The sequence below is a fragment of the Balaenoptera musculus genome, chromosome 7 (assembly GCF_009873245.2).
Source record: "Balaenoptera musculus isolate JJ_BM4_2016_0621 chromosome 7, mBalMus1.pri.v3, whole genome shotgun sequence".
Classification (NCBI taxonomy): domain Eukaryota; kingdom Metazoa; phylum Chordata; class Mammalia; order Artiodactyla; family Balaenopteridae; genus Balaenoptera; species Balaenoptera musculus.
This window is the reverse complement of record NC_045791.1, coordinates 56,861,763-56,873,810: the sequence shown is the minus strand read 5'-3', so window position 1 is coordinate 56,873,810 and position 12,048 is coordinate 56,861,763. Positions and strand designations below refer to the sequence as shown.

Here is a 12,048-nt window from a genome sequence, read left to right as displayed (position 1 = left end):
GCGAGGGAATGTTAAACACTTAGATTTCAGCATTTCTCTCGGGTATTTATTTCTTTCAAATTTCATCGTGGTTCCAAATCCCTGCCAGGACCTTGGTTAGGAAGGGAGAGAGGACACCACCGCCTTTGTATTCATATGGATCAGTAAAAAGGATGGATTTGAAAAACACTGCTGAAGCTCCAATTGACAGACAAGATTTTACACTTAGAATAATTTTAATCTCTTTGGGGAGTGGTCTCCATGAATATCTCCTCCCACCCTACATCCCAGGCTACAGAAAAAAGAACACAATGATTTAATGGTATATATTGCAAATAAATGGTCTCCCTGTGTTGTCTTAGGCCTGGGTCTAAGTCTGGTTCCCTGGCCCTTAACCCAGCCCTCCAGACCTGAGGTCTGAGTGTGGCCTCTGCCTTTGTTCAGTTATCTTGAAGGGGGCAAACTTTCTGGGACTCAGAGAGACTCAGTTCTGGTACCGTCACCTCCCTGAGCCCCACCAGGTGGGGAAACATTTCTAACGATAGGGCCTCCCTCAGCGGCTTCTTTTATTCCTGTTTTTTTTTTTTTTTAAGGAGCTGTTTAAAATATATTTCATCAAATTAGCTTCAGGGAAGGGGAGTTGGAACCACTGAATGCTCAGAATTAGAGACTTAACGGTTTTGCTAATTCTCCCACTTCCTAAAAGCTAGCAATTCTCTAGTTTCCATCTCTGAGCTAGCTGGGAGCTGGGATCTGCAAGAGCTCGGTGAATACCAAGCAGCCCCTAGCTTTCCTGGCCTGAGATAGAGGCTCTGAAGGCCTAGGGGGTGCAGAGGTCATGTTTCCCAAGGGAGTCTGCTGAGTTTCAGGCAGAGGTGCCAGTGTGGAGGATTTCCACAGGGCGTAGCCTACTCACAAGAAGCCTGACCCAAAAACATGGCAGGGAGAGATGTTTTGTATTGAAACCCGAGGAACATATCTTGGCAGCCCCCTGAACAGCAAGCTTCAAAGTTTGAGAATTTAGGCAAAACGTGGAAGCCCCAACCAGCAACAAGCCGAGGGTTCGCTTAGTGTGTGAGACACGCTGAAATTTGCTCACGGTTCCCCCACCTTGGATGTTTTATACACATTTTGTTTATGGGCTTTTATACACCATTTCCTGACTGACTTGGAAGCCATTTTCTCATTTAATGAACAGTCAGCACCCATAGTGAAACGCAACCAGGAAAGAAAAATGAATTTGGTGGCCTGAAAAACATTAGAAAGGAATCTGAAACGTTTTGAAAAATCGACATCAGTCCCATGACAGCATGACTGGGACTTGGATATTTATTTCCACTCAAAACATTTCTGTATGTCTGATATATACACGCTATTGTTTTTGACAAAATCAAAACAAAACAAAACATGCATGAAAACTATTAGATAGCAGAAAAAATGCAATTCATCTAAACATCAACTGAGGTCAGTTGTGATGAGGCTTAGGGCTCCCCATGAGGTGCCCGCTCCAGATCTCGGGCCTGGTCCTCCACTAAAAATAAATCATCATCATACTTTGGTAAGGAATCTTCAACTCTTTGGCTGTTGTGCATCTTGCTAGAAGTTGGGGCGGGATGCTACTTCTCTGAAGGAGACAGAAAAGGGGCAGAGATGGTAGAAGGAGCTTGGGGGGCCCTTGGGTTCCCTGAAAGCTAAGGCAGGACACTCCAGCATACCCAGGACATCTCTATCTGGCATTCAGCAACCGCAGCCTCCACAAAGGAAGCCAGGCAGGATCCGGAGTCTCTCAGGCTCTGCTGGAGCCGGTCAGACATGGCCTCAGAAGGAGCACAGTGGCAGGGCCCCTGGTGGAACTGGTGGGCGGTGGAGAGAGTGAGGAGAGGGGAACTTCTGCTTCTCTCTACTTGGTCTAGAGCAGAGAAGGGGCTGAGGATCTGAAGGGCCTCCTTCCTAGCCCTCCTGACTGTTGACTGGTGGGGGAGACTTCACCTCTCCCTATGGTGGTCCATTACCATAATTCAAGAAAGACAGACAAGTCGACACCTTTGCCTACCTCGACAGGAAAGCCATATTTACAGTCAGAAGGTAGGACACCCCCCCTTCCTGGCTCACTCCCTTATCCTCCCCCCAGATATTTCCCCCTCCTCCTAGTGCAGCCCAGCCTGAAAGCCAACTAGCAGCTTTCCTCACCGAAGTTCAGCTCCGGGGGTCCAGTTGCAGAGTGAAGGGCTCTGCAGTGGGCATGTGTGAGGAGGTGGAAGAAGGAGGGGGATTTTACCAGTCTGGTCTGGAAGCTGCAGTTTGCTGTGGAGCCCCAGCCTCCCTCGTCCCATCCATGGGAAGGATGCATCCAATCCATTCAGCCCGGCTGGAGGGGTCAGTTCAGCCAGACTCTGAGGTGTCTCTGGAGTTTGGCCACCATGCCCCTTACTCCCTTTTCCTCCTGAAGTCTGAAGGTCTAGGGCGGCTATTGTCCTCCCAAAACAGCCAGGGCATACAGGAGGGGGACGGCGCCTTTTCCTTCCTGCAAAGTCGAGATTATGGCTTTGCCACAAGGGGCTTTGGCTGCAAAGAGACAAAATTGTGCCCTCAGCCCTTTCTAATCTGCCCGGGAGTTCTTCCTAAATTCAGTTCCACTCTGAGCTCTAGTTAGGTACCTGCTAGATGCAGAAAGGGCTGGGGAGGAGGGGAAAAGAAGACTAATCAGGTGGAAGCAGAAATCCAAGTACAAGGACACTAGAGTGAGCCCTGGGTATAATAATGCCCCAGCTAAGAGTTAGGACAGATGACTCCAGACCCCCACTCTGGAAGCCTCAAGGCCAAGGTTGTGCTGCAACTTCTGCAGGCTTCTCTGAGAAAGGGGGAAGAGTGGACGCTCAACCGGCCAGGCCTCCAGACAAACCTCCTGCAGGCTTCTGGGGCTGCCGTCTGAGCGGGAGGGTACCTGGAACCAGCAGAGGAGGAGCAGAAGGAAGAGCCCTATCCCCTCTCTTCCTTCACGCCAGGCCTCGGTGAAAAAAGGCAGGCCCAGCCCGGCCCGGCCGGGGCCACACCGGGAGCTAGTATAGCGCCAGCGCCTGCTCACGCAGCACCACGCGCTTCTTCTTCATACGCCGGTTCTGGAACCAGATTTTGACTTGCTGGTCGCTGAGGTTCAGCCTGTTGGACAATTCCTTGCGCTTCTGCCGGTTGATGAATTCGTTGAGAAGGAATTCGTTCTCCAGCTCCGCAATCTGCTGCTTAGTGTAGGGTTTCCGCTTCTTGCGGGCCCTCCCCGGGGCCGCCCCCCACGGCAGGCCTGCAACACAGCCCCAACCCCAGTCAGCCCGGCCCGCTCCCGGTTGCCTGCCCGCCCCTGGCGGCTCCCTCCCTCTACACACTGTCCCCTGCACCCCACCTCCCACCCCGGCCCGGGGTGTGTCGCTCGCGGAGCGTGGCCACCCTTTACCGTCGGGCAGCGAAGGTTGCAGGCAGGAGGCGACGCCCGCCGCCTGCACTGTCATGTTCAAGTTGAGCGGGCCCTTGGTCTCGTCCTTGAAGCCGGAGGAGCAGGGTGTCCCCTCGAGAAGGGCCGAAGAGCCCGGCGCGACGCGGCCCACAACCGCGTAGTCGTACTTGGCTGCTTTGAGAGCAGCGGCCGCGGGGGCCAGGCTAGACTCCGGGATGAAGGGAGGCCGCGCACGGCCACGCTCCTCTGGCCCGGCGGCCGCGTCGGGAGTATAAAACTTGGCCTGTTCTTCGGAGCCGTCCTTGGCGCCCAGGGGCTGCAGGCCAAGAGGCCCAGAGCCAGCCAGGTAGGGCTGGGAAAAGCTGCCGAAGTTGGTGGCACTGGCAGGCTGCGCTGGGGCGCAGGAGGCGGGCGTGGTGGCCCAGGGCAGCGCGCCGCGCGGGTATGAGATGGAGGGAAGCGCGGCCAACTGGCCGCCATTCGGCCGCAGGTTGGAAAAGTAGAAGGAGTCGGGCGACTGTAGATTCAGAAGCGAGCCCACATAGCCCGCTCTGTAGAGACTGCGCTCACACATCTCCAACAAAGGGCTTGGGCTGCGCTTGCAGCAGTATTTAGTTACAACCGGGAATAAGAGGACAGGCTCAAACGATTGGACGAAACTTTGCCTGCAGGTTCTTCAAAGCCGGTCATTTCAGCACCGCCTACATCCCCCGACCCGTTTCTCCCCTCCCCCCCCCCCATTCAGGGTATTATGATAACACCCGCAGTATTCGATGGAGAATGACGAGGCTGCCAAGCAGAGCTAAGGCATGTTGAGCAAAGGTGAAGCCTCTTCGAGTTTCCAGGCTGATTTCAGCAGCTGGGGGCATTGGGCATCGGGTGCGTTTGCCTCAATGTCCCTTGGGGCCCTTCTTGGTCTTGACCGGCTTTGCACTCCCATTTTCCGCTGGCTACATGGGCCAGGCTTGCTTCTACCAGCTTTAACTCGCAGCTGAGGCCTTTTCCAGTACGGTGCACTTCTTGGCTTGTCCAGAGAGCCCTTGGTCTGATGGAGCCATTAACTCTGTCGCTAGGCCTGAGCAAAGCTACTCCTACCCCGTCCCTCCCCACCTCATCCCTCTGGACTGGACTGTGCACGCATGATCTGGCAGTGAAGACCCAGCGCTGCCTGAGCCCTAGATCCCCGGCCGCAGGCATAGTTTGCTGATAGAAGAGGAATGCATCACAAATTCTGCCTAAGTTTGGCGCCCAGGAAGGAGAATTCACATCACTCCTGGTGTGCTTCTCCATGGTCCAGCCCTCTGCTCCTAAGAAAGTCACCATCCAGGTCCATGGAGAATGCTGGCCTGGGGACCCGGACAGCTTGATTGGCCAATCGTGGCCAAAGGCTACATTCTTTTAATCGCCAGCAGTCACCTTGGAGACTGCAGCCCTTCAAACCAGAACTCCAAGGTGTTAATCCACTCCATGGCGTGCAGGACGAGCTCCCCTGATCTGATGTGGAAGAACAGAAGAGCCAGAGCCACCGGCCGGGAACAGCAGGGCACACCGAGGCAGCGGACTAGCAGCGTTCCTCTGCTCAGCGCCTCCAGGGGCGCGCGGGCCGCTGGCAGGTTCGGAGGTCCGGCGAACAGGGTGGCAGGCGGCAGCGCTCCCTCGCTGGGAGCAATGTGGCAGTCCCCGCCGCTGTTCCTCCAGTCTAGTGTGGCCGGAGGGTTAAGGATCCTCCTTTCCTGCCTCCGGTCCCAAGACCCCCAGCTACCCCGTGACTGGCGCCCGCCCCAGCCTGCAGCCCGCCTCGCGGTCCCCGAGCCAAGCTGGAATTGGTTAGACCGCCAGCTCCGGCACGGAGACCACACAGGCGCCGCCGGAGGGCAAGGCTGACCAGCGCGCTGCGACTTTATTGTGTGAGTTATGGCGACCAGTTGGGCGGCTCTGGGGAACGCAATCGGCCTCTTCTTCTTGCTCTAGGGCGGGGGTAGGGGGTGCGGGTGGGGGTAGGGGTAGGGGTTGGGCAAGTCTGGGCTCCTCAGGGCTCTGTCGGAGTTTCCTTAGGAGCTCAGAAACAGAGACGTATTCCATTCCCTGTCCTTTCATGGGGGGGGGGAGGGGCGCGGGGTGTAGGCGCAAGCTGCAACCTCAGTTCCTAGGGACTTAGGGAACCTAGGCTCTCATTTTGGGAAACTTGCCCTGTTTTCCAGGAGCTACAGCCTCCCTAGGTCTGAAAGCTCCAGCTCCAACGGGTCCCTGCAGTCTTCTCTCTTCCTACCTCAGTACTATACAACGATTCTCCGGTATTTCCAGGTCCAGGTGTGTCTTCTTCGGACGCTTTGGCAGCCGCATAGCTGCGGTTTGCCCTATGGGACTAGAGGTGTAAAGGAATTAAAAGAGAAATAGAAAAGACTAGAACAACTAGACTCCATTTCTCTTTGGCTCAGATGATGCCCAGCCGCCCCACCTCATCTCCTGGGTTTATAATTTCCTAGGTCCAGCAGACAAAGTTGTACCGTGGAGCTGGCAGCTGGGGACGGGACAGGGAGGGAGGGAGGGAGGGAGGGAGGGAGGGAGGCTTTTCTGGTGAGCTGGAGAATGGGAAAAGAGGATTTGGTTGCGGAGCTAAACGGCGAGCTCTGCCAATGCCGCGGACTGCCCAGGAGATGGCGAGCGAGCTCCACGCCTGGTGAGGCGCCGCCGCACGGTCAAGATCAACAGCGAAGGGCGGCGCAGCCGGCCTGGGGTCGCCAGCTCGTGCGGTCAAGGCCCGCTGTCAGGCGCGGCCGAGCGTCTCGGAAAGCCGGAGATCGTAGCAGCAAAGCTGGCCGGGACAGTGGAGTCAGAGGGACACAGCAGGCTGCCAGAGACTGGAAAGCGTCGCGGCCGCCCCTTTGTGTGGCAGTACGTCCCAGATCCGAAGCCTCCTTCGCCTCTTGAATCACGCGTAGACGCACCAGCCTTGATTCTCCACCGGCGGCGCTCGTAACCTTCCAGGTTTTGGAGGCGCTCTCCCTGCGGCCTTTTAGTCTCCACCCGAAGCAAAGGCCTCTCCCTGAAGCTCCCTTCGCCTCGCGGGCCTCCCTATCAGCCCTCCGACCACCGACCGGCTCCGCTCCTCCCTCCTCAATTCAGAATATAAAAGGAATGCATATAAATAACAAAGTCTTCATCTGTTATTGATTTAGCCGTCAATTCAAATTCCACTGGAGAGCGTTTGAGCGCAGTTTTAATCTTCAGCAAACCTCCCATTTCTCTTAGGCGGGGAAAACTGACCGGCAGACTACAGATGAAAGGAAAACCTCGAGGCAATCCTCCCTATCCACGTCAGGAAACCTGAGAAATGGACCTGGGAAATAGGATGCGGCCCTGGAGTCTGGAATTTACAAAAAAGAAGGCGGGGGGGTGGGGGGGACGATGGAGAAGAAGGGGAAACAGGCCCGTTTCAAATGAAAACACGTCTTGTGAGAAAAAGAAAATGTTAGTAACTCTTCCCGAAGTGGAAGGTCGGGACGGTGTGGCCCCATTTTCAGGGGTTATTTCTTCTTGAAAGATTGAATCGTGGTCACTTTTCCTTTTCTGTCTCTCTGTCTCTGTCTCTGTCTCTCTCTCTGCCTGTCTCAATTAAAACGAAGTTGCCTGCTCGAAGTCGGTTGCAAGATACGAAAGAAATCAAGCCGAGGAGGAGAAAACGAAAGTAGCTCCGAACCTTGGGTCTCTGCGCCTTCTCTGGCAGATCCATAGGGGAATCCTCCCGCCAGAAGAGTTTACATATCGTGTGAGGTTTTACACAACTGTATTTAACTCACATACCAAAAGTTAGCAGCCATTTAATTCATCGCGCCCGGGTGCTAACAACGACGAGGCATCCAGCTCCTCAGCGGCCATTTCTCTGAGTAGCAAAAAGCCCTCAGAAAGAAAGTTCGTAGTGCCTAAAAATTGCGTCTAGAGGTTTAGGGTGTATAATTATGGTTTCAGTCTTCAACTGCTGTGTGCAGGCTGCCGGGAGAAGGCGATAAGGGATAAGCCTGAAATGTTTCTTTTTCAGAAGTAGAATTTAATTGGGAATTTTTTTTGAGCTGGTCTGGTAAAAACTATAATTTTAGACACCACAAATTATATCCTAATTTAAAGTTATCACTATTTATCTTAAAGGCACAGGAAAAGGAGAGGGAAGGGGTGATGGAAGTGGAGAGCCTGGAGGTTTTACAGACCAGAACTGGTGTTGAGTTTCCTTCATCTATAGGGAATCCCATAGCATTCAGGATAACAAGATTTTATAATAAATAAGACCAGTTTCTAGAGGCAACACAAGCTTGGAAAAAGAAAACAAATGTATAGACTCAGAAGAAACAAGAGAGTTCTGTTTATTTGCATCTCCCTAGGAGTAAAAAGTGATTTTTAAATGCCTGAAGCACTGCCCATGTATCTCAGCTCACAGACATTGCATCTACAAAAATAATCTCTCAGTTGTATAAATATGCAGCACTTTAAAAGTAGTTATTTATCATCACTTTCAGAAACATCTTTTTTTTTCTTCCTGGACTTCAGAGCTCCACATTTGTTAGATGTTTTAAAGCTCCACGAGAGCCCAATACATTTGTTCAGACAGTCAAGTTCTTCACTGGGTTCTGGATAAAAGTTCCCACCCATGGCCACACTGATTCAAGCCTCTTTCAGGGAACTGAGGAGATGGTCTCAATTCTAGCCCCACAGACTGGAGGCCAAGGAGAGGGGATGCGTTTATACCATCCGTGGGTCACTCTGCCAATTGCAGCCATTTAAATATCTGCATCTAGAGAAATGAAGGCGTCCATGTGGACACATTATTTCCAAATTAAAGATTATAAAAGCACAAATCTACAAGGTGTATTAAACACAATTACAACAGCAAGTGAAAGACCCAAAGTCAGAAAGATTGTCTTCACTCCAATATTGATACAAACCCTATTTAATAAGGTAGCTGCTTTTAAAGCCATCACAGTCTCTCCAGCCTCCTATTTTTAGACTTTCCCAGTGACCCTAGAACACTGCTTGCCCAGAGCTGTTTCCATTTGCCTCAGGGAGACTCCTGAGAGCTAATGATTCAATTACCCAATCACAGGATATGAATGACTGCAAATCATTCTGCCCTAATGGATTATGAAGATAAGAAGTGCTGGAAACAGGCATAAAAAGTGATTTAAAAAAATAAAACCCTAAAATCAAAATGGCACTTCTGAAATTCATTTGGGGGGATTATTTTAAAATACTTCAAGTCCTTTATACTGGCCTGGAGGGAGAAACAGAACATTAAAAAGTCATAAAAAATAAACCTAGACAAGAGCAAAATCAAAAATAAACAAGTAAGAAACAGAACTACGAAGTCAGGCTGGGCAGCAAGAGGTTTTAGAGCCAGATTAGGGGAAGAGAGAAAAACAATTCACAAAATTTGCCATTACTGGCAGGGGAATGGGGGAATTAAATACATATTCAAGTCTTTCCAAAGGTCTTTTGGAGGCAAGTGGAAGCATTTAAACTCTCTGTGGCCAATCTGGCCCACATCAGGAGACAGTATCTTTGAGCTTGGAGACGATTTTCTTGTCTTTCACTCTTCGGTTCTGAAACCAAATGGTCACTTGTCTCTCGGATAGGTTCGTGGCAGCCGAGATCCGCCGCCGCTTGTCCTTGTTAATGAACTTGTTAATGGCATACTCGTTCTCCAGTTCTTTGAGCTGCAGTTTGGTGTAGGGCACCCTCTTCTTCCTCCCCCGACGGTAGACACACATGTCTGGCTGATTTAGAGCCACATCCCCTGGTATAAAAAAACAGCACAGGAGAAATTAGACCGGGATATCTGGAGCACCCAGCTGGGGACTGTGTGTGTAGACTTGGAGGGGGTACAGAGAATGAAGAAAGACAGGCTGTTTACACTTTATTATTATTTACACAGACATATTATTTACACAGACATATTATTTACATGTTATTAAAGAAAGATTATTTACACTTCAAAGTGAAGGCCAGTATGATGGATCATCATGGTTTCTCAAACCGGCATCTTAACAAGCCTGAGATTTTATGGTGTAGTTGCTGGGGACTCTCATAAGGACAGTTTCTGCAAATGCTGGTTGCAAACACACAAACATACACAGACTTAAAAAGAAATACCTAGGCTGCTTGTTCAAACTTTGACTTTTCGTGTTCCTGTGTTTGGAGCTTGTGAGCTCTTGGAAGCTTTAGTGGTCACTCTGGGGTATTCATATCCTTCAAAAGTGGGTCTCAACTCCGTGACACCTCTTTGGGGAGGAGGGGCCAAGGCCTGAGCAAAGGGCAGCAAAGACCTTCAACTTTAGGAGAAAAATAGGCCTGTGCCCGCACACAGGAAGAAAAGGGTTGTGAGAGAGGCAATTTAAATCAAAAGGATGAATTTACAGATTTCACACAAACTGGACCGACTGTTCCACTGGGTTAACCATGGTTGGGGAGAGGAGGATAGGTGCCCAACTCCCAAGCAGGGGCGTAGACTCCCAGTCCATTCTTTTCCTTCTTTCTCTCTTCCTCTTCCTCCCTCCCTGCATTTCTCCCTCTTGTCCTTCCCCTTTTCCCAACGTCCCTACCTGGGAAGGATGATTTCCAAAAGTGGGAGCCCTGTGGCTGGTCCTTGGCGCAGTACACCTGGCTGTTCCACCCGTTGGCCAGCGTCCAGGACTGGTAGCCCTCCATGGAGATGTACGCCTCGTGCCGAGGCTCCCCGGAGCCGAAGGTAGACACCATGTCGATGTAGCCGGGCACATGCTGGTAGGGGCTCGTGTAGCCCTGGTAGAAGGACACCTCCTTGGCTCGCGCGGGCACCTCGTTGGCCGGTACGCTGCTGCTTGCCAGGCCCGACACGTCCATGTACTTCTCCACCGGGAAGCCTCCCAGCGAGGCGTGCGGCGACGACTTGAGAGCATTCTGCTGTAAGCCCACGCCGTGCGACATGCGGCAGCTATAGTAGCCGTTACCGAAGTGGTAGCCGTAGCCCAGGGCCGGGGCGCCCGGGGGCGCTGCAGCGGCCGCGCCGGGCGCCGAGCACTCTTTGGAGGAGGAAGCCTCCGGGCGCGCCGCGACCACAGCCGAAGATGACGACGACGAGGCGGAACCCGCGCGCTCAGAGGTCCCCGGGTACGCGAAGCCCGAGGCCGCCGCCGCCGCCGCCGCTGCTGCCGCCGCCGCCGCCGCCGCTGCCGCTCGTCCGGAGTGTGTCCCGGCGAACACTGGCGCCGAGAGGAAGCCGCGACACTGGCCCGGCGCCGCTGCCGCCACGGAGGAGGAGGAGGAGGAGGAGGCCGGGGCCGCCCCGGCGGCCCCGCCGTCCGCCCGCAGCCCGTCCATGTCCCAGCTCCCGGCGCGGCTCATGGCCCGGCCTGGCCCGGCCCCGGCCCCGGCCCCGGCCCCGTGCACGACCCCATGGCGCGGCGCGCCTCCTCCCTCCTCTCCTTTCTCTCTCGTTCTCTCGCTCCCGCCCTCTTCCTCTCGCCCTCTCTCCCTCTGCGAGCCTCCCGCCCGCCCGCCAGCCAGCCCGCCCGCCAGCCCGCCCTCCAACAGGTTAGCTCATCGCGGGACGTTTATAAAAACGAAGTTCAGGTTGGGAGGGGGCCTGAGCCGGTCGGGGGGCCGCCTCCCTCCCCGAGGGCTCCCGCTCGGGGCCGTGCCATTGGCTGCGCAGGGCCACGTGGGGGTGGGGGCGCGGGACAGCCTGGCTCCGGGCCCCGGCCCCTTGGACCCACCCACCCCGGCCCCTACCCCTCCCCAGCCCTCGCGCAGCCCACCGCCCCTTCCCGCCCTCCCCCGGACCCAGGCGTTTGCGCCGCAGCCACCCCCAAGAGCTGATTGCGCGACCGCCCATCCTAGGCCCCTTCTGCGACTGAGGCGGGCGCCGAGGCCTGCGCCTTGTCTCGGCCACGGCAGTTTTTGCCACCTCTCCTTGGCTCCTTGAGCTGCACAGCTAAATGAAGGAGAAGGACAGGGATGATCAGAATGATGTGAAAACAGACCGATTTTTGATCCTGTTGTTTAATTCCTCGGATTAGGTGACCTAGACCCCAAACCCGAGGAAGCTAATTTTCTCTACCTTGCGTTGCTACGGGGCAAAGGCATTTAACGCGTGCTCTCCCGGGCGATCCTCCGAATTAAGACCAATTGGAGCAGACCCCCCTCCCCCAATACGCACACACCGTCCACCCGGAAAATGCCCACGAAGCCGCCCTTGGGGCCGGGGACAGAGACTTACAAATAAATCAAGCGGACGAAAAGACCCGTCCTCGGCGCGGCGAACCAGAGGATCTGCCCCAGCGAAAAAAGTCCGAACGCCTGGTCCACGCTATTCGCCTCTACACTCAGGCCAGCCGGGAGCTGCCTCCCGAGCTGGGTTCCCCAGCCCTGGCGCAGCCTCCCCGGGTCCGCAGAAAGACCCTCTGAAGGGCGCCGGGAGAAAGCCACTCTGCCGCCCTCCAGGAAATTTCTGCGCCTCGCCCAGCAGCCGAACTGCCTCTTGCATTTTGCAGACACCACCCACCCCCGCCCGTTACTCACACCAATTAATTGAAAACTTCACTTTCCCAGGAACCTTTGTTTCGTTTTCTTTTCCAAGCTGCCAACTGCAGAGA

At 54.1% G+C, this 12,048-nt stretch overlaps 2 protein-coding genes across 2 annotated transcripts; both read right to left on the bottom strand.

Annotated features, from left to right (window-relative positions):
- Positions 1-3,027: 3,027 nt before the first annotated feature.
- On the bottom strand, positions 3,028-4,001 carry HOXD12 (homeobox D12). Its single transcript, XM_036858416.1, has 2 exons — positions 3,428-4,001; positions 3,028-3,277 (listed from the first exon to the last, which is right to left on the bottom strand). The coding sequence occupies exons 1-2, from the start codon at positions 3,999-4,001 to the stop codon at positions 3,039-3,041; spliced, it is 813 nt and encodes a 270-aa protein (XP_036714311.1). The 3' UTR covers positions 3,028-3,038.
- A 3,613-nt stretch (positions 4,002-7,614) lies between these two features.
- On the bottom strand, positions 7,615-10,801 carry HOXD13 (homeobox D13). The gene is made up of 2 exons (XM_036858049.1): positions 10,018-10,801; positions 7,615-9,212 (listed from the first exon to the last, which is right to left on the bottom strand). Exons 1-2 carry the CDS (start codon positions 10,796-10,798, stop codon positions 8,962-8,964), a joined length of 1,032 nt encoding a protein of 343 aa, XP_036713944.1. The 5' UTR covers positions 10,799-10,801; the 3' UTR covers positions 7,615-8,961.
- Positions 10,802-12,048: the final 1,247 nt, after the last annotated feature.

Bases quoted from the DNA above. Each gene is read 5' to 3' on its own strand.
- HOXD12 (XM_036858416.1), bottom strand. From the start codon at position 4,001: ATGTGTGAGCGCAGTCTCTACAGAGCGGGCTATGTGGGCTCGCTTCTG. The intron at 3,278-3,427 runs GTAAAGGGTGGC...GCTGTGTTGCAG, and splicing joins GCAACCTTCGCTGCCCGACG to GCCTGCCGTGGGGGGCGGCC.
- HOXD13 (XM_036858049.1), bottom strand. From the start codon at position 10,798: ATGAGCCGCGCCGGGAGCTGGGACATGGACGGGCTGCGGGCGGACGGC. The intron at 9,213-10,017 runs GTAGGGACGTTG...TTTTTATACCAG, and splicing joins TTGGAAATCATCCTTCCCAG to GGGATGTGGCTCTAAATCAG.